Source organism: Echiichthys vipera, assembly GCF_963691815.1.
Source record: "Echiichthys vipera genome assembly, chromosome: 2".
In the NCBI taxonomy this organism is placed as follows: domain Eukaryota; kingdom Metazoa; phylum Chordata; class Actinopteri; order Perciformes; family Trachinidae; genus Echiichthys; species Echiichthys vipera.
The window spans coordinates 22,241,542-22,269,495 of record NC_139827.1 but is presented as its reverse complement, the minus strand read 5'-3'; the positions used below and the strand labels follow the sequence as shown (position 1 = coordinate 22,269,495).

Sequence of the window (27,954 nt, the reverse complement as noted above, 5' to 3'; positions counted from 1 at the left end):
GTTAGGTTGTTTATTGTCCCCAGGGGCATAATTGTTTTCACAAAAGTCAGTTCTTATTAATGGCAGCATAAATTTAAAAAGGCACAACAAATGGACATCATATACAGATAACACACCCTCTCCCCACAAATAACTCGCACCAGGTCTGTCCAGAATCTTCCCCCATCCTCTGGTCGGACTCATCACCAGATGGTGATTGGTTGACAGCTCCGCCCCTCTCTTCACCTAAGTGTCCACTGTCTTTTTTATTTGATTCTATTTTAGAGCTTTTCACTTTTATTTTTTATGCCAATCCCTGACAAAATTAACGACATACGTATATCCCCATCTGTCCTCTCTGGACAGATGGGGAGTAAAACAAAGGAGTAAAAGAAGCCATCTATGCAAAAGTAGAGAAACCATCGCTAAACAGAGGAGGAGGTATGAGACACCACTTATCTCCAATTTACAAGGCTGCCCTTCCATCCCTTCCCAGAAGATTCAACAATCTAACCACAAAGAACAACTGTTCACAAATGGCCTCCTGTGACTCCAACGACTGTCGTTAAGACTCAATAGAGCACTAACAAAGTCGAAACCTACTTCCCACCAACAACTGTCACTCCAATAACGGTGTATGAGCACGAGCACGAGGCCTACAGTGGCTCTGACGTCATTTTATGTGCGCCTGTTCGGACATAGAAAAAAAAAAAAGACGGACCATGCGCGGACATTTAAAACAATGGCGGCGAAAGGTTCACGTTGGTGTGATACGGAGGTGGAGTGTTTACTGCAGATTTGGTCGGATGAAAATATTCAAAAACAGTTGGACAAGACGCACAAAAACTCAGAGGTCTATGGAAAGATGTGTAAACAAAGCGAAGCGATGACGTCAATCAATGCGTGATGACGTATGGACAGGCAAGAAGCATTCGCCGAGGCCCAGGCAGTGTAAGTACAAACAGGCCTGGCCAGCGGGGGGAGAGGGAGGGGGGGACAAGTACCCTAAAGCCCGGGGCACGGTACGGACGGACAGTGTGAGTGCGCCCTTAGTCTTAAAGCTGCAGCTTCACTGTTTTGGTTCAGTCTCATCGCTCTCATCAGCCTTGTTTTCAGCAGCAGCAGGCAGTTTAGCAGAAAAGCTCAGATGAACAATCTGTAGCCTATATACCTGCTCAGTTGAACATAGTGGAGCATTTAAGCTATAAAGAGCCAGATATTTACCTCAGGAGTTGGAGGAGAACAAATACAGGGTTTGAAGGAGTTATTTGATTTGCTTTTCTCTGGTGGCCAGAAACATAACAAGTTAAAGTTCATGTGGCTCCTTATCTGCAGGCTTACTGGATGTACAGAGCTTGAATGAAACCTGACATCTGGTGTGCCCCTTCCACTATCTCCGCTATCTAAGATTTTGCAAGAGCACCATTGACAATTGTGATTGGTCTAAAGAAATATAAACAAGCCAGAGCCAAATGTTAACTCCTGCAGGCAGACACAGCGCTGTAAAGAGACTAAGTTAACTAGACATATAACATTTTGCCACAGTTTTAAATGATGAAAACATGTCAATATTGCTGCTTTAACCCTCCATATCATGCTTTTAATAGTATACATTTTTGTGAATCGTGTGTTTTACTCCTATCCACCAAGATACCTTTTTTTCACGAGACAGTAAAAGCAACCTTGCAAAAAAAAAAATGCTGATGATAATATATACTGTAGGTGCATGCTGCCTTCTGTTGATTGTAGGCATTTCTATGATTGTATCAGAACCTTTAAAGTACTTTTTTCTTTCTTTTCTCTTGAAATTGTGAAAATAAAATGGAACCTCCACTTGGGTGATATTGCATTCATGTGCTCCCTCCCTCCCCCTCTCTCCCTCTGCATGCTCTCATCTCGTCCTGCAGGAATAGACTCTCTTCCTCCGCCGACTCTGACACAACCGGCATGTCTGCAAACTGAGAGCCGCGCAGGAACACACAATCCATCCCGCCTTTAAGACGCACAACTTGTGTGTTGTAGCAGAAGAACGAGGGTGGTTGTAACACTGCGTCGAGGCTTTTTTATTGGGAGCACAAAGACTTGGAGGAGCATCAAAACAGGTAAAACGAAGCCCGAACAAACCAAAGACAAGGGATGCGTGTGTGTGTGTGTGTGTGTGTGTGTGTGTGTGTGTGTGTGTGTGTGTGTGTGTGGCTTTTACTGTATGGGACCGGATGGTCAGAGGCTCGTGCGCTTGGTTAAAGATGCCGATGCTTCCATTCACTTACACACCTTGCATGTAACGTATTGGCTTCTATGTGTTGGTTCGTGTGTGTAGCTTAGATTGCGGGTGCAGTAAATTAACAGCGAGTACACACTGTACGGTACTGTAATTGTGTCTAAAATGCTGCACCGCACCAAAAGCTGTGAGTGAAGGGGTAAGGGTTCGTGTGAGGAGAAACTGATGCTGCTGCTGATGATGCTGCTGCTGCTGCAGAGAATGATGAAGAGCATCATCCTCTGCAGCAGCAGAGGGAAACCAGGAAATGGTTTAAGGACGCGCAGCTGGTGCAGATTCGACTTTGGGGCGACTGACGATGACTCGAGGACGAAACAGCGATGCGATAATGAGTGCAGCAAGTTTTCAGGACGATGCCCCCCTATGCTAATCTGCTGTGCCGCAATGGTAAAGGGGTGCTGTAAAATGCAGCAAAACTACCGATGGGGGTGATATGTCGTAAAAAGATTGTAAAATAAATACATCATGAAGTAGGTTACAAAAAGGACACCTTAAAGTCGGTCCTGAGCTCTGTAACTATCATAGAAATATCATAGGAATAATAGAATATTTTTTTAAATTAGCATAACGCACTGCGAGGTATTTAAACTTGAGAGACCTTGGATACAGAGTCCCACCAGTAATTTAATAGAAACATGCCAAATTTCATTTAAGGTTATTACAGATTCACTTAAAATCTTTTTCAAATTTAATTAAAAAGACAAATATTAAAGGATAATCATAGTCACATAGGGAATAAACTACCATAATGCTCAATATAAACCTGAATGAGTAGTATAAGACCTCGTAAGTGTAGCAAATTTTGCCCTTGCAGTGATACTCCTTAAGGCCCATGTACTTACATATACCATGCTTCCACTTGCTCATCTTTGACCTCTGCCTCAGATTTTTTTTTTTGTATTCTTTTTGTTTTTTTCTACGAGGATACACGACAGGCAGTGTCAGCATAATTCCACATATGGTGCATTGGTTGTAAATTGAGGGCACAGGTGCCTCGACGAGCCTCCGTACACGGTGTTGTACTGGAGGGTAAAGCCATCTTAACCCAGTTTAGTTACCTAATTAGTTCCTTAGAGTTGATCACACTTTGAGTCTGTTTAAAATCATGCTTTTCAGGGGTTAAAGTGATCTAATGTATACAAAGATATTGTAATTATTGTGAAAGTGGAAGAGCATCGTTGTCCTTTGCCAAACAGGGATCTCTGTCTGGAGGTCGTTTCTTGTCCGCATCGAGCATCATCGTCATTCTCCCCCATCCCATCAAACACTTGTGTATGAAAACCACTGGAGTGAAACTGCATGTCCCAACAGTGGTATTCATGCAGTGTTGTGTATTCTGTCTCCCTGGCTGCAGATCTGTCCCCAATAACGTGACCACTGAAGGAAGAGAACACAGAACTGCTTCATCATGAATTTTGTAATGAAAGCCGCGATGGGAGGTGAGTAGTCCGCCGGGCTAGAGGTTGATTTAACAGCACTGCAGTGTAAAGGATTTAAAGGGTTGTTCCGCCGCAATAGCAGCAGTACTGTACTATTACTTGCCCGGTAGTTAGTGGGCAGAGATATTCCATCCTGCGCCAAACTCCTGACTTCAAACATCAGTTACATACTCTTTCTTTCTTTCCTTCTTTCTTTCTTTCTTTCTTTCTTTCTTTCTTTCTTTCTTTCTTTCTGACTCCATCTTTTAAAAACCTTTCATGGCAGGGCATGCCTTGCTCTTGGTCAAGCCCTTGACAAGGCAACACTGTTATAACCTGCCATGATCCGGATTAAAGAAGCCTCTTCATGCTTTGTTGCTCTGCATTTCTGCTTTTGCAGAAAAGGTGTCTTTTTGATCAGTGGTTCCCTGAAAGCAAGTCTCTGCACATGGGGTTGCTGCAGATGAAATAGGACAGTAGCAGCACTAGTAGGTCTAATCATATTCTAATAATGTACCCGTCATGTGTCCAAAATGTCACCTTCTCAGGACAGCAGCAGCCTTATTTTTAGCTTGAACCTCGTGCATTTTTTAGTTTACTCAGTGAAGTTTGAAAAGGACTTTTGAAACACCAAAAGGATGAATTTTCTCCTAATCCTTATAATGTTGCGATAACATGAAAATCCCTGGAGATATGAGGTTTTCGCATGACTTGATTAGTCAGGCAAGATATTATTTTTATCCCAACTGGTGGCGTCTTTTCAGGCTAGAGAAATATAGAACGGCTATTTTGCCAAGAACTATTTCTAACATTTTTTTTGCAATACTTTTGTCCTTTAAAGCCTTCAGGTATTATCTTTAATATATTTTCTTCACTGTTATTTGCCCCCTAATTAGTCCTCATTATGGCCCATGTAATTCATCCTCCTTGTCAGCTATAGCTTCAAGGGGAAGGGAGGAAAGTGGCACAAGTTGTAATGCAGCAGTTGCACGCATACTCGTCAGGCAGGATGCTGGGCTGTTGTCCAGGTTAAAGAGTAGTTAGGCAGTTACAGTTGGGATATGGCGTTGAAGCCGAGCCCTTGCTCCTCATTGGGATGCAGAGGATGCCAGCACTGCCTCGTTCTGCATAGCCGCTGTGCCTCACGCTATGAATTCTTAAATCAACTGCATTGGATTGGATGCTGGTTTTTACTCCGCAGAAGTCAGGCTGCACTCCGCCTGCAGACTTTGGGAATAGATTTGACAGCGTGGGTGTTTGCCTGTGTGCATGTCTGCACCCTGTCTGTGCTCAAGAGATGTTTTATAGATATTGTATAGGACAGAGTGTGTGTACTGCATCTGCACGATGAATTATGGAGGCTGCACTTTATAGGGTAAAGATTTTTATGTGTGAGAGAAAGATGATAGAGGTGCAAGAAAGAGAGAGTTTGATAGTACGTGTGGGTGTGTGTCTAATAATCAATATGTATGCCTATCAGGGTGATTATTTGGCTGTCATTGCAAGCCGTTTTAGGTTCTGGTCCATGTTTACTGACGGGGGACACAGTGACCTCTTTCCACTCGTATGTCTGCACAAAAGCTGACAGTGCACTGGACCTTTAACACTCCTTGTCAGGGGAAAATAAATCAATAAATCAGATAATGAAACAAACCAAGCCAGTGAATCAATCAGTTCAGTTACCAATCTGACGGTCACTGCAAGTCAATCAATAAATCAATATTATTGAAATATTTTTAAATCAGTTCACCAGCAATAATGAACGTGCCTATGGCTCACACTCACTCTAAGCTGTTTACCATGAAACCATAATGTCCATTCTGGCATTCTGATTCTAACTACGAGATAAAACACCATTTTAGTAGCTATGCTAATAAGCAGTGTAGCTATAGGGATGGCAGTGTTGGTCCTTCTGTCCACCTCTTTGGTACGTATATACTTGAGGCATCTCTCAAAAACTATTAGATAAATCATCATACATTTTTGCACAGACATTCATGTTCCCCAGAGGATGGATCCTACTTACTTTGGAGATCCCCTGAATTCTTCCCTAGCATCACCATGGCGTTGACATCTTTGGTTTTGAGTGAAATATCTCAACAATGTTTGGATGGATTTCTGTGAAATTTGGTGCAAACATTCATGTCCCCCTCTGGATGAATTATGATAACTTTCATGATCCCCTGATATTTCATCTTGTACCATTATTGGAACAAAAATTCTATAAAACGTATGATATTTCCATCAGCCTACAACAGAAGCTGTGTTTAATAGTACTGATACATTTCCTTAATCAGGTTACGGGTTCCAGAAAAAAACACAATAATGGGAATGAAATTATAAAAAGCTGGATCATAAAAACAGAACAGGATAATTAAGGTGAAGGTTAAAATATTTTAAATTGGCAAGGAGGGATAAAATAATAAATTAAATTAAATTAAAGGTTGGATTCAAAATATGCTGATGATGTGGCATATCTGATTTCAACAGTTCCGCAGACTGGGGGCTCTAACAGTGTTCAGAGCTAATAAGCAAATGTTAGCGTGTTAACACATTCAACTAAGATGGCTTACATGGTAGAAATCATACCCTCTAAACATCTGCGTATTAGCTTTGTCATTGTGAGAATGTTTGTATACTGGCGTTAGCATTTAGCTCAAAGCATTGCCAGGCCTATACATTGCCTCACAGACCACCAGTGTGGCTCTGCTTTAGATCATTTGTTCCCAACCTGAGGGTCAACTAGGGGGTTGCCAAAGCCTTATGGGGGGTTGCGAGACCTTCTTGATTTTAAGGGCTGTAAGCAACCTGCATCTGAACACAAGCTATATTCACAGAGCCTACCCTTGCTGCTAAGCAGCCGGGAGCGTATCTGAGTTCCCCGGGTCCTATGTTTCTTGCTTTGTATTTGATCGGGGAACATCCGACTCTTTTTTTAAGAAAAGGGTCCGATGTTCCCCGCTTTTTTACAGAAAGGGTCCTTTGTTTTGTCTGTTATTTTTCCACAATCAGTACAGAATTCCACGGCAAATAGTTATATGTAGACCCTAACACTACCCCCTAACCCTGACCCTAACTGTAACGAAATGCTGAATTAAATCCGCAAAGGCATAGGCTTATGTGACCGGGAACATAGGACCAGGGTCAAATAGGGACGACCCCGAACAGCCTCGTCCTGCATTAGAAAAAAATATGCTGTTAAAACCAAGCCCCCACCACAGCGACTTCATGGTTGATCCAATACGTACGTGCCAAAAATTGCAGTTCTCTGAGTGTCCAGTAGGAGTAGTTTGCACAATGGAGCAGTTTCTCATTGACCCCCATGTTAAACAAGCCGATTTTTACAGCACGATTAAACCTATTTAGGAAAAAACATTCTAGTCTGTATGTTTAAGTCATCTAAGGGTAAATATTTTTGTAATAGGCTAGTTTTTATTTTATTGGAGGTTAAAGTTTATGAATAATTAGGGGCGCAGCCTCTTGAGTGACCGTTAGCCTCTGGCAGTCACTTCGCCCAGGAGGCTAGTTGTCAGGATTAGCACGCTAACTTTGTCATCTCGACCTGGCCTGCGGTCATTCGTGTGGTGGCAAGTGGCGAGATGATTTGCTCTTCGATCAACTGTACAAAAAGATGGTTTAGGAACACACGTGTTAATGTTCTCTCTGTTATGCTAATTAAATAGCTGCACTTGCACCATGACTTGCAGTACAGCCTGCTATCTATGACACCTACACTAAAAGCTAATCTAGAGCAGCGGGACTTTTGCTAATTGTTTGCTAATTCTGTTAATGTCAGCCAGCCGGATGTATCTCTCTCCCCCCAATGCCCAAGATAGCTCTTTTTTGGTGAGAGGAAATGAGGAGGAGTCAAAGTCTGACAAGACGGCAGCTCCCAGAGGCGAATATGATTGGATCAAGTTGAGAGAACAGGCCCTGGCCGAGAGGCTACGTCCATTTTTTATACAGTCAATGGTCAAAAACAATTGCCAAATGTCAGGGAGAAGAAAACACTCAATCCGACAAAAAAAAAGCCTATTAAGGCCTTTTCACACCAGAGACAAAACAAGAAAACAAAACAAAAATATGGATTCCACTGAACATTAAAGTTTTGCATCGACACACAATCATTTAGTGTGTTTACATGCACATCAGTAATAGGACTGAGCAATTTTATTGATTCTGCGATATAAATCGATATTATGTTTCCCAATAAAGTATCGATTTTAAGCCGCTAGTATCGATACATAAATCCCTTTCATATCCCCCATGTTTACCCCTGTTTATTTACTTTTCTAAGGCTCGTAAGCTAGTACTGTTTCAATAAATATAACTAATTTTTTCAACACAACTTTGATTCATTTTGTCCAGCATTTGCAAGCTGTAGACTCTGTCCAGTCAGACACATATTGTGTAAATGATGTTTTTAGTTTTCAGTTCAATTATTCAATCCAAGTAAATGGAACACTCACAAGATGTCACCAAAATCACACTGTACTTCTTAAATCTTGCAAAAAAACGATGTGTGTGTATCGAATTATATAGAATCGAATCAAATCATATTGTTGACTGAATATCGGGATATATATTGTACCGTGAGCTGAATATCGTATCGTATCGTGAGATTGATGTATCGTTACAGTCCTAATCAGTAACCCGAAAATTGCCTTAACCTTGTTTATGGAATGAACAGAGTTCCCCTTGTATACATGAGCGGGGGTTGAAAGGGAAAATTAACGAGTAACTTGACCTCCGGTACAGTAGGTGGCTCTCCACCAACATACAGCTGCACTGAATGTAGCTTTCACAAATGGCCGAGTTTTGGGCAAAATTACGACCTAATCGGGTCTTCTTGGTAGTAATGTTACTTGCTGTTGCAAAGTCCTCCCTTGTTTTAAAGGTAAGGCTCTATTATTGTTTTTTTCATGTTGTTTTCGGCACCGTTGCTTCCTGGTTTATTCTATTTCCAGGTCAAAAGCCACTGCCGTGGAACGGGGAGCATGCGCATACGAAAAAGCCGATAATAATCCAAGAACACTGTTTGCATGCTTGGATAATCGGGGAACTGAAGGAATTCTCTAGGTCTGTTAATAGGGGTATGCGAATCCCGATTTTACCCGGTAATGGTGTTTACCTGGTGTTTAAGAAACCAGGGTATGCCCTTAACCCGAATATAATCAGGTTTTTAGACTGCATGTAAATGCAGATTCGTTGTTGTGTTTAGGCTCATTGTATGCAATACTGAGGTTTTCATGGGCCCAATAACCTGTGCAAAGACCCAGACGAGGGAGACAAAGACCCGATCAGCACAGAATCCACAGCTGAGATAGATAAACTAGAGATAGTTTATCATCATCATCCTAATTCCTCATTTTACACAAACTACCTGCAGCTATTGCGTTCACTATTTGTGTAAGTTGTACAGTTTATCAGTTGTTTTGTTTTGTTATTGTTATGCATTGAACATAAAATGAAATATCCATAATATATATGTCACTTAGTCAGGTGTGGTCAGTTGACTCAATGATAGAAAAGGTGTCCCTTAAGGAAAAAACTGGGAACTATGGGTCTAGACTGCTTATGCAGACACATAATATACTGTAGCCGACTATGAACAGAAATGCATGTGTGTCTGCTGTCTCTTCAAACAACTTGAATTAGATAATTTATACAACCTTCCTGAGAGGTTAGAAACTGAATAAATCAAGCCACATTTTTCTCTCTGAAACTACTAGGGATCAGATCTTATGGTCTGTTGTTACCCCGTTCCTTCTGTTGGAAGTGGATTTGCTATACCATCACTAAGCGTTGTGTGTTGTGCTGAGTATGCTAGGTGAGGAGTGTGTGGACGAGTCTCCGTGAAAGAGAAGATGCTGCAAGTGCATTAACTAATCCTTCAAGGCTTCTTTGGTTGCAGATACTTGTAAGAAAACAGGGCGATGTTTAGCTGTGATGACTCAGCAGGACTCAGATCCAGAGCTGTACATCTGCAGAGTTTAGATGTTTATTGTCCATGTTCTTTTCTGCTGCATTGTTTTTTGCAAAGTAAGCATACACAAGACCAGGTACTGCCATTATGACAGAAGAACATAACTTGCAAGCGAGGCCATGCACAAGGCCGGGGTAAAATTGCCCCAACAACAGCCTGATTACCCTCTATGGCTGAGTTTAAACTTGTGCTTGTGGCCATAGCTTGCTGAGCTAAGGCAGCAGCGTAGATGATAGAAAGATAGTCATGTCTATTTTACATTCATAGCCCACACATACCAAATGGTATAAACAAGATGTTGTTGCATGGACTGTCTTCTTGCATAGACATTTTATTTAACTGTAGGTCAGTGTACATGGATGTATTTTAACCAAGCCCCCACCACCAGTTCTCTGAGTGTCCAGTAGGAGTAGTTTGCGCAATAGAGCAGTTTCTCATTGACCCCCATGTTAAACAGGCCGCTTTCACAGCATAATTAAACCTACTTAGGACTTGTTTACAAAAAACATTCTAGTCTGTATGTTTAAGTCATATCTCCATGACAACACTTAATCTTTGTAATATTTTTGTAACAGGCTAGTTTTTATTTTATTGGAGGTTAAAGTTTATGAATAATTATGGTTGACAGTTAGCCTCCGGCCGTCACTTCGCCCCAGAGGCTAGTTTTCAGGATTAGCATGCTAACTCCGTTATCTCAACCTGTACTGTGGTCAATCGTGTGATGGTGTTACTATAAGTGACAAGATGGTTTGCTCTTTGCTCAACTGTACAAACAGATGGTTAAGGAACACACCATGTTACCGTTAGCTCTGTTATGCTAATTAAGTAGCTGCACTTGCACCATGACTTGCAGTACAGCCTGCTATCTATGATAAATACACTAGATGCTAATCTTGAGCAGCTGGAGGTTTGGGTCCGTTACGGTTGTGCTTATCGTCTATGGGCATGGTACTGTGTTGAATATCAGTTTATCATAGATCATAAACGCTCATCCCCATTTATACTTGGTGTTATAAATGCTAAATATTTGATGTGCACCTAATAGGGCTGAAGGATTTTATCGATTCTGTGGTATAAATCTATGTTTTGTTTCCAGAGAAAGAATCAATTTTTTTGCCACTCAAATTCCCCTGGCACTCTGCTCGTTGCCCGTTTCCTCCCTGTTCGCTTTTCAGAAAGAGTTTTAGGTCCACCAGCCGCTAGTGTCGCTGTAGAGCATTTCTAGCTGTCTGTCCAGCAGAGATGGGGTCTCGAGATTTGAGTCTTGTGTACAATCTTTTTAGTGAGATGACACTCCGCAATGACACGGAGAGAACCTCACCCGCCGCTGCTGCTGCAGGGGCGAAGTTAGTTTTAAGTTGGCTATTCAACAAACCCACTCTTGTCTATCCAAATATCCAACTTCAAACTAACTTTAGCCCGGTCTGCTGCTGCAGTTACATTACCGTTTCTCATATTGTTTGGCTTTAAAAACTTCAGGCACAGCAGAAACAAAAGAATCCCAGAATGCAAAGTCTGTGTAAAGCTCAGCTGCAGAAACTATCAACATTAGCTTGCTACTAATGTTAGCTTTGTGAGACATTAACTTTTAGATTGGTGTTCATTAAATTCCAGATGATTGAAAGGTGTTTTCTTGCCTGGGCGGCACGGTGGTGTGGTGGTTAGTTATTATCAAATGTCTTAAAATCCTCCAATGAGAGCGGGACCTGGAGTTTCAGGTGTGTCTGTAATTAGTTCAGGTAAAGGGAGCAGCAGACTTTCTTTATTTACACTAGATTATAAGATGTCATTAGTTGGGACTCTGTGTAATTATACAATACAGTTTCACTTCCAATCTATTTTATTATTTATTAAAAAAGACTTGATTAGGACTTGCTGCTTCCCTCAGAGACCTGAGACTTGACTTGGACTTGCACAAAGTGACTTGTTACCATCTCTGCATTCCAGTCAGAGGCATATGTTGTGTAATTGATTCTTTCAGGTTTTTTTTTAATTAAATCCCAGTCAATAGAACAAGTTGTCCCCCCAAATCACAATGTCCCTTTAAAATCTTTCAGAAAATGATGTAAGTGTATCAAAACTAATTGTATTGTTGGCTGAATAACGTGATATATATCGTATCGTGGTCTATACTTAGTCTGTAAAGTGTCCTGAGATAACTTATTTTATGATTTGGCACTATAAATAAAATTGAATTGAATTGAATATCATGTATTGTGTATCGCGTATCGTATCGTATTGTGAGATTAGTGTATCACTACAGCCCTAGCACTTAAGAATGCGACTTAAATCTGGGCTTCCATAAAGTTTTAATACACGTAATATTTTGACCAAAATTATAATTTTCTCGCAGCGTTTTAATTTCTGTTATTGTGTGTTTTTTCCGATCTATGTCATCATAATAACTACTGGTACACCTTGCTATCTCCATTACGAATTTAACATTTAACAGGTGCAGTAAGCAACATCTCACTAATGGGCTCTGTAATGGATCCAGCCCACAAGAACAGAAGGATCCAGATTTATTACTGTTGATGCAACTACCTCTCGTATGTAACCACAAAATAATATCAACTTAATCTGTTGATTAAGTAGTTTTGAAACTAATAGCTGCATCTTTGGCTCCCTATTAAATTTTGTGAGTTGTCTCTATAGCCCACAGGCTCTTGAAAATCCCAGCCTGTAAGCAAGAGTAATAAAGTTGTGCTTCATTCTACAATTGTTATTATTACTAATTAATCCAGTAAAGATATTATTTGGGAGCCTTACCTTATTATTTCTGTGGTTTCCTTGTGCATCGATTGCTTCTTCTCCTGAGAGCTTTAGTGCTGACTCTGCACTCCCCAACTCCTAAAGCTGAAGTTAGTTTGACAGAATAAGGGGCTGTTAAGTGAAGCAGGCATTAGTGTCGAGGTAATGGAGCTCCATCAAACCCTGAAGGCCTCAGGCAGCAGTCAAACAATGACTGTATCAGCAGAAAAGTCAGCCAATAAGTGAATGGTAAGGTTGAATCACAAAATTAAAAAACATCTAACTTTTGTAGTATGTCTCATGGATAAATGTGTAGTTTCCAAATACAGGAATAAAGAGGATCGGGCAGACATGAACATAAATGTTAATTTTAACATCAATAAATCATTGGCAGGTTTATTCAGAGACATATGGGTGAGTTTAATAACAGGAAAAATATGTATCAAAAACACTGTCAGCTGCATTTACACAGAAGTTTCATATTAGTGTAGCACTGTGTCTCATTTGGTATCTGTTGTACATTTCTTTTTAACAGAATCAAAGATGTTGCTATTGCAATGTGGGGTACAATGGAGTTAAAATCAATCCTGATTTTGCATTTGCATTTAAACTATGAACAGTCAATACAGTATTTTTGGGAATCGATAGTGTCATAAAACGTAACACTGCAATACTCAATACACCACTTATTATGAGTGTGACTTAAAGATAGAGTGTTTTACTAATATTGATTTGACTTGAATAAAGAGGCGAGACAGTTCTATTCTGGACAGCTAAATGAAGATACAGACACAGTCTTTAGGCTGACAGCAAAAGTGGTAAAATGTGCTCTCTGGAGAAGACACCTGGCTTGTTAGTACTGTTCTGTGGATAGTGGATACCTAAAATAGCTCATGACTGTGAGTGGCCTTGTCCTGACGAAAGATTTGTGGCAATTGCCAAGGTTTCTGTTATTTCTTTTTGTTTTGCCAAACAATGCAAAAACAATGTGCTTGCCGAAAGCGTTTTTCCCAGAAAAGTCAGGTGAACTAGAGAGACCTGACCTTTATCCCTCAATAAATGTCTAGCATGGATTACATAGACAATTAGCAAACAAGCTAATTCTACTTTGCCATAATATTAAAAAGGCAGTTGTTTTAGTGTACTGTATACAAATAGTATAGTATAGTATATTGTACTGTCTATATTTTCTTATTCAAATTCCATGAAAAGACTAATAAAAGTACTATCTACTCCAGTTTTAAATACATATTTATACAACAAACTGGTAATAGGCCACTACTACTGTTCTTGCTAATAAAATCTGGGTATAGATCATGTTTGTGTCTTGTATTCAACTACTATAGCACTTATGTGCTGTCAAAATTCTTAACCTATTTTACCGAACTCCACATGCATTTGATTAAACGTCGACATGTAGACTTAACAATGTGTCGACAAGTTCAGTTCAGTACATCAGTTTCCACTAATTGGTGACATTTTCAGTGGTGAAGTGTGACAAAGCTGTTTGATTTAAGGTGAAATGAAAACAGAAGACACCTTGAGATGTTCTTTCCTCACCTTATCTCCTCAAAGTACAGATAATCACATTTAGCAGCACTATAATATGATTGGCTGAGAGCATCACTGTCACACACACACACACACACACGCACGCACACACACACACACACACACACACACACACACACACACACACACACACACACACACACACACACATCTTCTTGTGTGTTACTCAAGCAAATCAAATTCAGTTCATCTAACTGACCTTGAGCTCCTCTCAGAGTACAAAGTGCGTGTTTGACAGTATTTCCAGATCCTATAAATAATGCACTCAACCATTCAAGTCACGAATAGTGACAAGGAGCCTGACAGAGAGAGGAAAGGCAATGTATTAGAAACATGCAGGTGTTTTTAACCTTTAGATTTTGTTTTAAACAAATAAATGTCTTGTGCCGGCTCTTAAAGTAAAAATACAGATTATTATTTAACACTTAAAAAGATTATAGTAATTGCCATGACCACATGTTAGCAGCATATATTGCACAGCTTGCCCTGTTTCCTAAAAATTACATTCCCATAACAACTGAACTGCATTCTCAATTACGTTTCAGGGGAAAAATATTTTGTCCTGATTACGATTGTTTTTGACATATCACAAATGGGTATTAAATCATAGTTTGTGCAGGGAGGAGGTCGTGGTGGATGGATGGTTTGGGTCAAACTAACACTAACACCCTATAAACTGCTTTTCATGTCCTGTGTAAAACTAATTAGTCACTGTTGACTGATTTTAACTTGTGTTGGCTACGTAATTTAACTTATGTAACATATTTTATTTACGTTACCTATGTAACGTACTTCAGTTACGTATGTAATTTAACTTTAACCCTAATGTTTTTTTCCTAAACCTTACCAAGTACTTTTGTTTCAATTCACAACGTTAACCTCGTGTTTAAAACTGTGACCGATTTTGATCACAGCTGTGTCCTTATTATTTGCAAAGACCTGGCATTCAAATTTAGTACAGAACAGATGGCAGGCCGGTTAGGGTCTCAAATCTAACACTAAATTTTCCCCCACATCCACGATGGAGCTGCAGTATGCAGATGACAAAGCTTTGCCCAGTGACAACAAGAGCTGTAGTAGGGGTGAATTCCACTCCTTTTAAGTCCTTTATCAAACCTAATTACGATAGGTTTTCCCAAATGTACAAAAACATAAATATTACATCACTCACTCACTCATCTTTAACCGCTTATCCGGGGTCGGGTCGCAGGGGCAGCAGCTCTAGCAGGGGACCCCAAACTTCCCTTTCCCGGGCCACATTAACCAGCTCTAACCGGGGGATCCCGGGGCATTCCCAGGCCAGTGTGGAGATATAATCACTCCACCTGGTCCTGGGTCTTCCCCGAGGCCTCCTCCCAGCTGGACATACCTGGAACACCTCCCTAGGGAGGCGCCCAGGGGGCATCCTTACTAGATGACCGAACCACCTCAACTGGCTCCTTTCAACGCAAAGGAGCAGCTGCTCTACTCCGAGTTCCTCACGGATGGCTGAACTTCTCGCCCTATCTCTAAGGGAGACTCCAGCCACCCTCCTGAGAAAACCTATTTCGGCCGCTTGTACCTGCGACCTCGTTCTTTCGGTCATGACCATAGGTGAGGGTAGGAATGAAGATTGACCGGCAGATTGAGAGCTTTGCCTTCCAGCTCAACGGTGCGGTAAAGCGACTGCAATACCACCCCCGCTGCTCCGATTCTCCGGCCAAACTCACGCTCCATCGCCCCCCCTATAAAACACAAAGATTCAAGTTTCAAATTGAAAATGGCACAATAAATAACAGCCACATATTCATACTTTTGAGTCAGTTATCTTTGAACTCAGTCTTAATTAAATTGATTTTGTTATCTGTTTAAGAAGACATGACATTTAACAGTCAAACATTTACTGTTAATAGTACTACAATAAAAAATACTCACTTTTCAAGGGAGAAATTTGTGATTGCCAATGGCAGGAAAAATGATAAGCACCTATATCTTTAAGTTTTTATTTCAAAAAAACTTAAGAACTTAAGTCCCGGTGCAAAGAGAAGCTGTCCCACTTTGTCCTGCCTCATACACTGTGCAAAGCTGCTCCACCTGAGGGAAAATTAAACTGACTCAAAGCATAACTGCCATCAATTATAAAGTGGAACAACAGTCACCACACTTTATCTGCCTTTCGTCTGATTTGTCACCCTTCTACATTTTTTCCTGCTGTTTAATGAGCTGTGTTGAGACAATGGTGTCTGTCCTGAAGGCCAAACCTAGATCTTCACACTCATCAGCTTTCCCAACACACTTTGGATTTAGAGAGGGGATTTGCCTTGAGAACCTGGAGTGGGAAAAAGAGTAGATAAGTACTATTTATCTGATGCTGTCAAAGGTTCAAGCACTGAGAGAGTTAGCTAAGGTTAGTCTTCTTTCCTTCTTTCCCCGCAAGACTTTGGATTTAACAAAGATTCAGCAAAGAACTTTCAGAAGGAAAGGATTAGAGAGATGACACCTTTTTTATCTGAGCAATGTCCAAGTTTCGAGAAAAGAACCATGGTATGAATTTACTCCTGCTGGTAAAGTGAGAAAACGCTGAATTTGGCATGAGGATGAAACACCTGATCAGCTGTTTTATTTTTAACGTGATCTGGATGCTTCACAGGCATTGTCATGTTGTGTTCATGTGCGATAACCAGTGTTACAGACGTCCGAAGCAGATCCTAAACATCTTATTTTGTCTTTAAACCATATTCCGTTAAAAATATATGTAAACTGGCTTTTGATTGGCGGGACGGAGGATTTCTCTGGACAGTGCCTTTGTCTTTGCCGATGTTGACTCGTCTTATATATTGTGGATTATACAGAAACGAAAGGACCTTCGATCTTTCCATTCCAGGCTTTTATTAGCTTATATGTTAAATGCCGTTCCGACAACTACTACAACCTTATGGAGTATTCAAGGATAAAGTGTAGAGACACTTTAATCAAAAACATAGCTCGACACAGCTTACGTGATGCCTCGGAGCTTAATAGAATTATTCTGGTTTGAAAGGACATTGCTGTATCTCTAAAATGGCTCACAAAGCATGAGCCGGGATCATAGCTCAATATAACTCAGGGCTTTGTCTCTCAGGATCCTCCTTTTTTTTCTTTTACATTTGAACAAAGACAATCTGAATGTGCTAATAAGATTTTGTGAAACCAGACCAAGTTTGTTTTGGTTTCGCACAGTGTTGGAAGAGATACTGGAGGGCTTTTTAATGGCCGTGCATTTGGAAGGGAGTCTTTTGACGATGAGGCTTAGCTGGTTGTGAGTCATTGCTCCACTTACAGGATTCAGTAGTGGTGTTTACATGGACTGTATTGAAGATATTCAGGTACCCAGATCATAAACTGATCCTGTTTGCATAAGCTCTTTCTTGCTCTGATAGATCTGGCTACATCTGGGACAGTGTGCGATATTCTAAACACACACTTCGGCTCCTATAAGAAGAACATATAAGAACATTTAATTTGATAATATTCAAACTGTATTAACCATCAAACTGAATCGAAATCAATTGGCCTTTCATACAGCACATTACCTACCTACTGCTTCTCCCTGTGTCACTCTCTCTGTTCTGAAACAGCTCCACTTCATCTTTGCTCTGATATAAAAACAACTAAGTTATGAGTTATGATCATATTGAGCCAATGGTGAGTGAGTCTTACATTAAACTAGCAGCCAAAGAGCCTGTTTGTCACACTGCTGACTGAAAATACTGCGGGTTAAAGTTGACACTTTTTCATGTTACACATAACGTTCCACATTAATGTTCCACGTTTAGCTAACAGTCCGAAGTTTGCGCACAACAGTGTATGTTAACGTAAGCTCAGTCAAAGTATGTGTGCGTACGTGGCGGCTTACGGTTAAGAAATATTAACAAATTAATTTGAAACTTTTTGTGAAAGTGAATCCAAAATTAGCAAGTACATATTTCCCTAACTTGATGCAGACTTTTGTGTTATTTTTAACCAAGTGTAACTATGATGTGTAAGGTTAAATTCAAGTTTTCTAAACTACACCACATTTGCACTGAGGACCATTTACAATAGCGACACCCATGGAAGAAGGCTTACCAGAAACAACCATCTTCAACTGCAATATAAGAGGAAACACCACAACAATAAATTTCTGTATTCATATTTGTGAATAAATGTTTTGCATTTTGAATAATAAATGCTACTGAACATAGTACGCTTTTAAAAGACATGTTTAGTGAAAACTGCAAATGATAATTAATCTTTTAAATATTTTTCCTGAAATCCCCCAAAATTTTGCAGTTGAAGCTTTCAGGTCTCAAGTGTCCCGCACCCTGATCTGGAATATTGTCAGTAATTCGGACATTACTGAGGATATTGATACAAAGATTAAAGGTCCCATATTATGCTTAATTTCAGGTTCATCCTTGCTATTTTCTCATACTGTATGTCTGAATATACCTGTATTCACTGTCTGTGGCACTTTCTACCTATATATAGTATAGCTGTGACATCACAACCCTACAGAAGTCCTGACGGCTCATTTAAAGACACAGTTTCTGAACACGGGCTGTGTGCATTTCTCTGTGGATTGATTGTTTTGATATGTTCATAGTATTTATACAGCACAGACACCTACTTTATAATAAAAAAAAGACATGGCAATCTCACTGCTTACGATATGGGACCTTTCATTTTAGTTTTCACAGTATGTGCAAGCTTATTGTGTTTCTGTCTAAATCCCAAGTCAAGTAAAAGGGTGCATCAATGAATACAATTTCTCAGCTGCAAACACAGATTCTTAATTGGTCAAATATGGTTTGCTTATATCAGCAGATGGCAGGAAATAAACTTAGATGCAAGCTGTTTCCTAGCAACACAGTTAAGATAACACAGAGTCGAAACAGTATGTATGTATGTATGTATGTATGTATGTATGTATGTATGTATGTATGTATGTGTGGCGAGTGGTGATTAAAGTTGAAGTCAACACTTTAACTGAGATATGAGCCATTATCTCAAATACGGTTTGCATTGTAAATGCCATCATTCATGCAACTCCACACCAGATATTTTGCATACAAAACGTGCATCCACACAAGCTTATACATGGACATACATACACATACATACACACACTGTAATCTGCACATTCAAACACACATGAGGAGTAATTGCTCGACCACACAAGAACTCATGCATGAGAGCCTAAAATGGAACTAAGCAATTATTTATATCCACACACAGGGACACTCACTGTATATGCTCTTTGGCTCTCTGTTCCTCTCTCACGCATGCACCCACTTATGAGAGAAGAAAGATAGCGTATCATGGACTTCTCCGATAGAGCAATACCTCCGTATTCTGAATTTCTGTTTCATCTGTCTCTTTCACTTAAATACAAGGGGCTCATTAATGTGAATGATCTGTTGTTTTATTGGGATTTTTATTCAGTTTTCAACTCCCAGAGAGAACCTTTCAAACAATGTAGTCTTTACAGTCTTGTAAACAGCACTGTTTCTGGCCATCTTCTTTTGTCCCTTCAGACATTTTTGGCTCTCATTCTGCCCCAGTTCTTTGGCTGTGTATTACAAACTGTGGATGTATAGTATTTAACAATGGATGAAGTGACCCACTCATTCAAATTAAAGCAGCTTACCCAGTGCATATTATCAAAAGGTTTCTGTCACATCCTATGTTGGTGTCCATATGTTGTATTAAATTCCAACTGTCTCTGTTTTAGCATTAATCTAATAAAACCGGTAATTCTCTGTCTGAGTAAATGGACTCGTACAGCCAATCAAATTTCATTTTCAACCAAATTTGTATTAATGTAGCATATAACTCATGTTAAGCAAATTCTCTAAAGGTCATCAAGAGAAAATGCATCTACTACAATTACATACAGATGAACACTTGGTTGCGCTAATCCTCCACTCTGGGCGGCATTAAACCACTGCAGAGGAAGAGGCCGCAATGTGATGTCATCATTAACAGAACGCCCAGACAGAGTCGGTGGTGATTCAGTGTAAGCTCGAGAATTCCGTGTTACATATGCATTTTTGTTAATTCAGATGGAACAGATCTGCTCTTCCTTCAGATCTTTGTCAAAAAAAGTAAATATAATTGAATGAAGCTTTAAATGCCTTCTTTGCTCATTAAGACAGTTTATTATTTGAGTTGAAAAGCTGTTCCTACAGTGCTGCGTCTTCACCGGTATATAAAAATGAGTTCCGAAAATAAACCTCATTCACTTTTTATAGCCTGCAGTTTTCCTGATGTTTTCATTTATTTTTTTTACCCTTTCTTTTTCTCCTTCATTGCTCGTGCACTCATCCCTTCCCCACTTCATCCTCTCCTCTGTCTTTTATCTCTCCGCATTTTGCTGCAGTTTGTTTTCTTTATGCTTATGAGTCAAAAATACAAACGATACCGGGGGCAGCTGCAGACTGAAGGAGTACTCTTTCTTTCTTGGTGACTTGCTTTCTCTCCTCAGATGCCCCTTGACTGCCTCTCAACCTCCTCCTCCTCCTAATTTAACTCTCCCTTCCTCCTTCCTTCCCTCCCTCCATCTTTTCCACTGTCACGCTCTCCCTCTCCTTCTGGTCCCACAGAAACTGCAGGGTAATCCCCCTAACTGGAACAGCTCAGCTAATAGGACTCCACAGTTTCTGACAGATTCTCTCCCTCTCCTCATGCGCTTCCTGTTTTTCCTTAAATATGTCTTGTTTTGTCACATAACTCAGCAGCAAACCGCCTCTCTATCTTCCATGTCCTTATTTCTTCTTCTCTTCCCCTCCCTTCTCCTCATCTCCTTACTACCTATCTACTCCTGTCAAATCCTGCAGACCTTTAGCTTTTCCCACTCATCTTGTTCTCTTCTGTTAATGATTGTCGACGGCTTATTCTTGTTCGCAAAGCTCAGCATTTTTCTGCGTTGGTATCACTAGGCATTATTTCATGGGATGTAAAAGTCCTACAGCGACAGTAGGAAGGCTTGTGTAAGGAATATTCCAGGGCTGGGCCTTGTTGTGTAATAGGCAAACGTCGTATTCATACTGTTTACCCTCAACATCTCTTGACCTAGAACCATCAGGGGTTAAATACTGAATATTGAGTTTTGTAAAAATAATTCCTTTATTTCACTTTCATTTTAACCCCGTGCTGTGTAATTTGTGTGTTATTGGACACTTATCTTCTTCTTCTTTTTTGTGCAATAACTTAATCCATCACTTAAGTGCAGTAATTTAATCTTACTGCTCATTTCTGTCATACACAGTCATACATAGTTTATCTTATACATTTCCTCTACATTTAACTTATCTGATTTAACATTCTGTGAATTTTATTTGACCTGTATTCTCACATCTACCTCATATATATTTAACTAAAAGTTTATTGCTTACTGTTTATTGTTTTTTATACTTTCTGTATTTATTTAGCTAAGAGTTTATTGGTTATCCTATACTGTATTTTTATACCTCCCTTGTGTTTTTGTAAGCTGCTGGAAACTTAATTTCCTTGCGGGAGTCATCCTAAAGGATCAATAAAGAGAAATCTAAGTCTAAGTCTTGTAGATGACAATTCAATAATACAAAAATGATTATTTTCCCATCAGACTTAAGTGCAGGACTCATGACTGAGTCAATATTTCTCATCTGTCTCAGTTTGTAAATCCTGGCTATGGTACTAACGGTGCACGGGACATGTACCCAGCAAGGAGGGTCTCCAACCCTGTCAACAGTGTGGATGCATCGACAAATGTTAAGTCTGATATTTAACTTCAGAATTAAAATAACTGGATTTGTCGCATAGATTGTGCAATATTAAGTAGTTAAAAGGGAGGAGTTCTAAAAAATGTTCAATACATAACAATAAGAACAATTTTACAATGAACCTACACGCTATAAGGTCAATACAAACATAAATAGGAGAATATGTCCAATGACAATTTTAAGAGTGATAAATATATAAAGCATGAAATGTATCCAACATATAAATGGAATATATGATATTCCAGTATTACAGTTGTTGTTTCACGTTACAGGAGACGTTAGAGTACTGCTGAATCATCATCAAATCACCACAGGAATACAGTCAAATGAGGAGTCTTAATGCAGACAAATCTAAATGAATAAAACAGAAATGAGATTATATCACAACACATCAGTTTTAACTTTAACTTTAAGTTTCAGGTAATAGGATACAATAAACAAAAACTTGTATTGTGGGTTTCTACTGCAACATGTCAACATGCTTTACTGTTAAAAAAAAATACCACTGTAAAATGATTTTTCTCCTCCTGTCTGTCTGAATAAACCTGTATTCACCCTCACCCTGTTTTAGCGCCTGTCTCTTTAAGCCAGCCTCCTGAAAAAGCCCAGTCTGCTCTGATTGGTCAGTGTTTCTGGGTCTTTGGCATCTGCACTGTCAGCGTCTCTGTACCATCACTGCAGCTGGGGAATAATATTTTTTACAATATGGGATTTTTAATATAATAGAGCAGCTAAGGTTTTATTAACATGAAAAACACGTTTGTACGCATTAAGTAATAACAATGTATATGTAATTCTAATGAGACAGCAGAGTGATGAACAAAATGTTCAAAATAGCATATTTGCTTTGGAAATAGGCTATCCTGTCTAAAAATAAATTCATTAATAAAAACAATGACTCTAACTATAACTTTAACTTTGGGGAAAAATGTGCAAAGTTATTAAAAGTTATTGACATAAAAAAAGTTTGGATATTGGCACATAAAACAACAGTTTTTCTATTTTTTTTATAGCTTCACCTGGGGTTTGTAAATCCATGTCTGTTTCTGTAAGTTCCAGAAGTTTATGTACCTGCTCTTTTTTGTGTCTATCTGTCTTCTCTTCATGCGTCTCACAGTATGTAATAGTTTGACATCTCAGTCCCAGAGGCCTGTTGGAGCTGCCATTGTGTCTCACTTATGTCTTTTTTTTTCTCTCCCTCTTTTTTCAGGAGGTCCTCCTGATGTGGGTAAGATGCTGGGTGGGGAGGAGAAGGAGGAGGACCCTGACGCAGCCAAGAAAGAGGAGGAGAGACAGGAGGCGCTGAGGCAGCAGGAGGAGGAGAGGAAGGCCAAATATGCCAAGATGGAGGCTGAGAGGGAAAGCATGAGGCAAGGCATCAGGGATAAGGTAAAATGACAATAACAGACAAAATACTATCCAATAATGTAATGACTGAGTGAAATAAGTTGTCATTACCCTACATAAGGAACCAAGTGAGCCAATGTGTCATTGTCAGGGAAACAGCCACCGATACAAAGAAAACTTTTTTTTTTTAAACACAGATGTGAGCACTAAACTGAGAGAAAGAACAAACAAGCAAAAGCAAAAAATCACCTTAAAATTGTGTCCATATAAGAAGTTTTGATGGTTTTTGGCTGCTGTTCTGTCTTTTCATGTTTAAGTAGCTTCTAAAGGCTTCTCATCTTGGCTGCGTGACACTAAAATCTTTTTTTCTTTTTAATAACAGACATGTGTTTGAAATCAACTTTCAACAGATTATTTTCGTTCGCTTTTATGCAATTTTAAAATAGATCAGTGGAGGGTCAGGAAGGAGCTGTACAGAACGGATAGAATAAGAGCAAAACAGATGAATAAAACGAGGAACTGATTAATAAAAACACACTTGAATTTGTCAATACAAATGGGTGGGTCAGACTGGAGTGCTTCAGAAATCCATATTGGCGGATGAATGTATATTAAATGTACAGAATGATATATGTATACATTTTGAAGTTATTGTCCTGGTTTATAATTTTTCTTTGCAAACTTCTAAATTGTATTCTGTCTAAAACACAATATCCAGTAATGGCGTTTGCATTCTGAATCAGCATTAGTTGAATAGTTGTATTGTCTACAGTTAGTGTGAGTTCATGCTCAGACAGTTTGCCTTAAGTCCTCCTCCCTACAAAAGTGATGCTGTGGGGCTGCTGTGATGGTAAGGGCTGCAGTGTAACCACTTCACTGCAGAGGCGGTGTGGGTGGGGCAGGGGGGTACTGTGAATCAGCGGGATGAAAAGCGGCACTCCCTGGCTCCTCACCTCCTCTATCCTTCTTAAGTTTTCCCAGAGGAGAACAAAGAGCAATGAACAACTCCCAAAGTGCTTGTTACCGAAAGCTTTCTGTCAGCTTCCTCTACAGCTTTATCCCGCTGGGCCAGATAATGCGAGAAACATCCAGATTATAGCTGAAGTCTGTATTTTCACACATTATTAGAGTATGACAGACGATAGAGCAAATAATGTAAAACTATTTATAAATAAATACATATACATATAATTCATATAAATATATATGTAGACGCGGACAGGAACAAGAGAAAGAAAAAGATTAAGGATTAGCATCTGCTTAAAACAGGAAAACAACAGATTCATAGGATGAATCTGTAGGATGGATGAGGAGGAAGAGTTGGCACCTCAAAATGCAGGAGCGTCACACGCACACGCACACGCACACGCACACGCACGCGCGCGCACACACACACACACACAGACACACACACACACAGACACACACACACACACACACACACACACACACACACACACACACACACACACACACACACACACACACACACACACACACACACACACACACACACACACACACACACACACACAAATCTGTACTACATCCCATGCTCTTGGATGTGAATCAAAGCTAAGAACTGGTAACAAATTGAAATCGGAACCGGAAACGTATGAATGTGAATTTATCAATTTTACCCAACAATGGCATAACACTCTTACACTGCTGGAAACTTAAAACAAGGAGTCATAGCAGAGGGGAAGAAATGGTCCAAAGCGTGGCAACCCAACAAAAAAGAAAGGTGTAAATATTCATCAAATCATCAAGAAAATTGATCAGAAACCGAAAAGATGACCATAAAGAATCGAATCGATAAGGAATCAAACCGATAAGCAGTATAGATAACAACATTGCATCAATAAAATCTTTCCACTTCCCATCTCATGTTCATGATGCTACTGGCAGAGCTGTTGGCCTCGACAGAAACTGGTGTCAAGCTTTTCAGGACAGGAGGCAACTCAATTCTTGAATCTGTATAACAGATGATTTTGTCCACTTGACCTCCTGCAACAAGCTAAAAAAACATCAAAGGAACAGTGCTGAGAGATTTTTTTTTTTGGCATAGCGGCCATAGGAGAAAGTGCAGGTCATGTGACACACTAAGACCCAGAAAGCAACCATCAAAAAAAAAGAAAAAGAAATGTAAAATGTTGAAGGCATTGCTAAATGGCACGTACAGCAGACACATGTTGTTTGGGGCGGCAGTAGCTCAGTCCATAGGTGACTCGGCTGGGAACCGTAGGGTCGGCGCTGCCGAGGTGCTGTTGAGCAAGGCACTAAACCCCCAACTGCTCTGGCGCCGATCCATTGCCCCCTCGCTCTGACATCTCTCCATTAATTGCATGTGTATAGGTCCTGTTTGTGCATGTGTGTATTTTGGGCCTGTGTGTAACCTGAATAATAACAATAAAAGAAAAAAATTGAATTTCCCCTTGCAGGATTAATAAAGGAATTCTTCTTCTTCTTCTTTTGGAGAAACTCACTAAATGCACAATTTACAGATAATAATGCATAAAATAACACAAATGTCAGAGAACTTCCACTTTGGTTTCTAGCAGGAAAAAAATGTGACAGCTGTAAAGAAAGCTCTAATCTGAACATTTGTGTAGTCATGTAATTATGGTGTTTTTATTTTCCTGCAATTCCTTTGCACCTGTCACTCTTCTAACCTCCACGTATTTCTTTTTCTGTGTTCGACCAACAGTATGGCTTGAAAAAGCGTGAGGAGGCCGAGGCTGAGGCAGCCGCTGCTGCAGAGGAGTCTGCAGAGGGCAGCTTGACTCGACCCAAGAAGGCCGTGCCGGCCGGCTGCGGTGACGAGGAGGAAGAGGAGAGCATCATGGACACAGTGATGAAATACCTGCCAGGCCCGCTGCAAGACATGCTGAAGAAGTAGGCTAGCTCACTAGCTAATGCTAACGTTATCTAGCTTAGTTCATAGGCTACATTCACAAGGTTGGCTTAAATCAGGGTTTTTTCCATCCACATGACAAGATTTGAACATTGTGCAAGTACATGAAATTAAGTCTAATCCGGCGAGGAGGTTTGGTGTTCGGACAAGTCTAAGTTTTATGGTGGGGAAATGAATCAGATGTGAACCAGCAGTGTGCATGGCAGCCATTAGACTAAGCTAGGCTGACCCAACGACCAGGTGAACGTTAGCTTGACCGATGTTAACGTTAGCTATGTTACACTAAGCTAACAATAAGCAGAGGGGCTAAAAACACAATGTTAGATGGTTTATCCTTCTAGTCTGAGACATTTTAAACTCCCTTTTCTCTCTTCTGCAGAGCTCTCTCGCAGCACTGAAAAATAATATCCTTGTCCGCCACGCCGTTCACTCAATTTGTACATAATGAATACATTACGAGCCTCAAGGTGGGCAAACAATCATAAAATATATGAAAGTATTATACTAAGTGTGTGTCTGTCTCTAAATTAAAAAGATGTGATACCTTGATAAGCCATATTTTAAAAAGGAGATTTAAAGACTACTGTTGTGTGCTCCTAAAGCTATCTGTTTTTTGTTCGACCATGTCACCTTTTGCACACAGTGTTACACATTCTCCGTCAGACCTACTGTCTGTCTCCCCTACACATAAGTGTAATAACATTCATGTAGTGTAGTGTTTAAAAATGTTTCTATTCCCCTTGTTCAGTGCGTCTCCTTCTTATGTCTTGCATGCCATTTGTCTGGACACGTCTGTTGTGTGAATATGTAGAAACTTAAACCCGGTCCCCTTTTATCCTTCTTCTTTATCATGCAAAAAATATTAAGGCAATAACTTCTAAGTTTGAGTGTGTTTTCACTACTATGTCGATATAACCGTTAATAATATCAGTAATGAAAAAATGATATGTATGCATTCAGGAAATTTCATTTACATGTTTGCAGGGTTTTCTTTTTGTGTTTCTCATTGTTTCGATGAAGAATGACCGTGTAGCCGTTCATACAACAGCCAAAACCTTAAGCTTTCAGCCATAAAACCAGAACTTACAGTATATATACTATTACTATCAGGATCTACTACTAGGGGGAGAATACTGAATGAATCTGTATGTATAAAGAACATGTGTTTATAATAAGCAGTGTAAACTTGAAGGTGGAATACAAGTCTGGATTTTGGATCATGTGAAGATTTGCGGGAACGAGACCTTCCTCCAATGCGCGCACACGATCCACGCACGCACACACACACACAGTTTATCTACAGATTTAGTTAGCAAAACCAGACATGAAATGAAGCTAGATTCAGTTCTACTTATTGTTGGTTTAGATGTGAGAATAAGCCGCTGAGCGCGGTGTGAAATGCCATTGAGCAATAAAGGATAATCATGTATGTTTCTGCCTGAAATTCAATAAAAATTTAAAACCTTGCTCACAGACAAATGTGTCTGAAAAATGTGTCGTCTTCTGTTCTCTGCCATGCGTGCTAGGCCTCAAAACAGATGTGAATTAAGGGCTGGTGAAAGCTATATTAGCTAACTTGTTTTGTCAGAAGGATGGATAAAAAAGCAAGAATAACTACAATCTTTAACTCAATAAAATTAAATGTTTAACTCATACCTTTGCTGGCATGTCATATAGCTAGTAAGGTTAATTTAATTGTATTGGGCTGCATTATAGTAAGGTTCAAAAGTATCAATAGTTTCAAAACGATAGTGTTCACTAGTGATTTTTGAGTTTGTTGAGCCCACTAGTTGGAGCTTTTGGTTTAAAGAAAATGGCTCAATGAATGGTAATTCAGTGTTTTTTCAACCCTTTGTTGAACAGAGAGCCACATCTAGTGGACTCAATAAATAATGAAAACGGTTCATGAAGCTTTATTTGGACATCACTAGTATCCACATTTA

The 27,954-nt window shown here is 39.8% G+C and overlaps 1 protein-coding gene across 2 annotated transcripts; it reads left to right on the top strand.

Annotated features, from left to right (window-relative positions):
- Nucleotides 1–1,923: 1,923 nt before the first annotated feature.
- On the top strand, nt 1,924–27,443 carry cplx2a (complexin 2a). 2 transcript variants are annotated; one of them, XM_083935631.1, is made up of 4 exons: nt 1,924–2,081; nt 3,615–3,699; nt 22,961–23,139; nt 25,805–27,443. In XM_083935631.1, the coding sequence occupies exons 2-4, from the start codon at nt 3,669–3,671 to the stop codon at nt 25,994–25,996; spliced, it is 402 nt and encodes a 133-aa protein (XP_083791757.1). In that variant the 5' UTR covers nt 1,924–2,081; nt 3,615–3,668; the 3' UTR covers nt 25,997–27,443. The 2 variants fall into 2 exon arrangements, with proteins under 2 accessions (XP_083791757.1, XP_083791758.1); XM_083935632.1 differs by lacking the exon at nt 1,924–2,081 and having other exon boundaries at nt 3,607–3,699.
- Nucleotides 27,444–27,954: the final 511 nt, after the last annotated feature.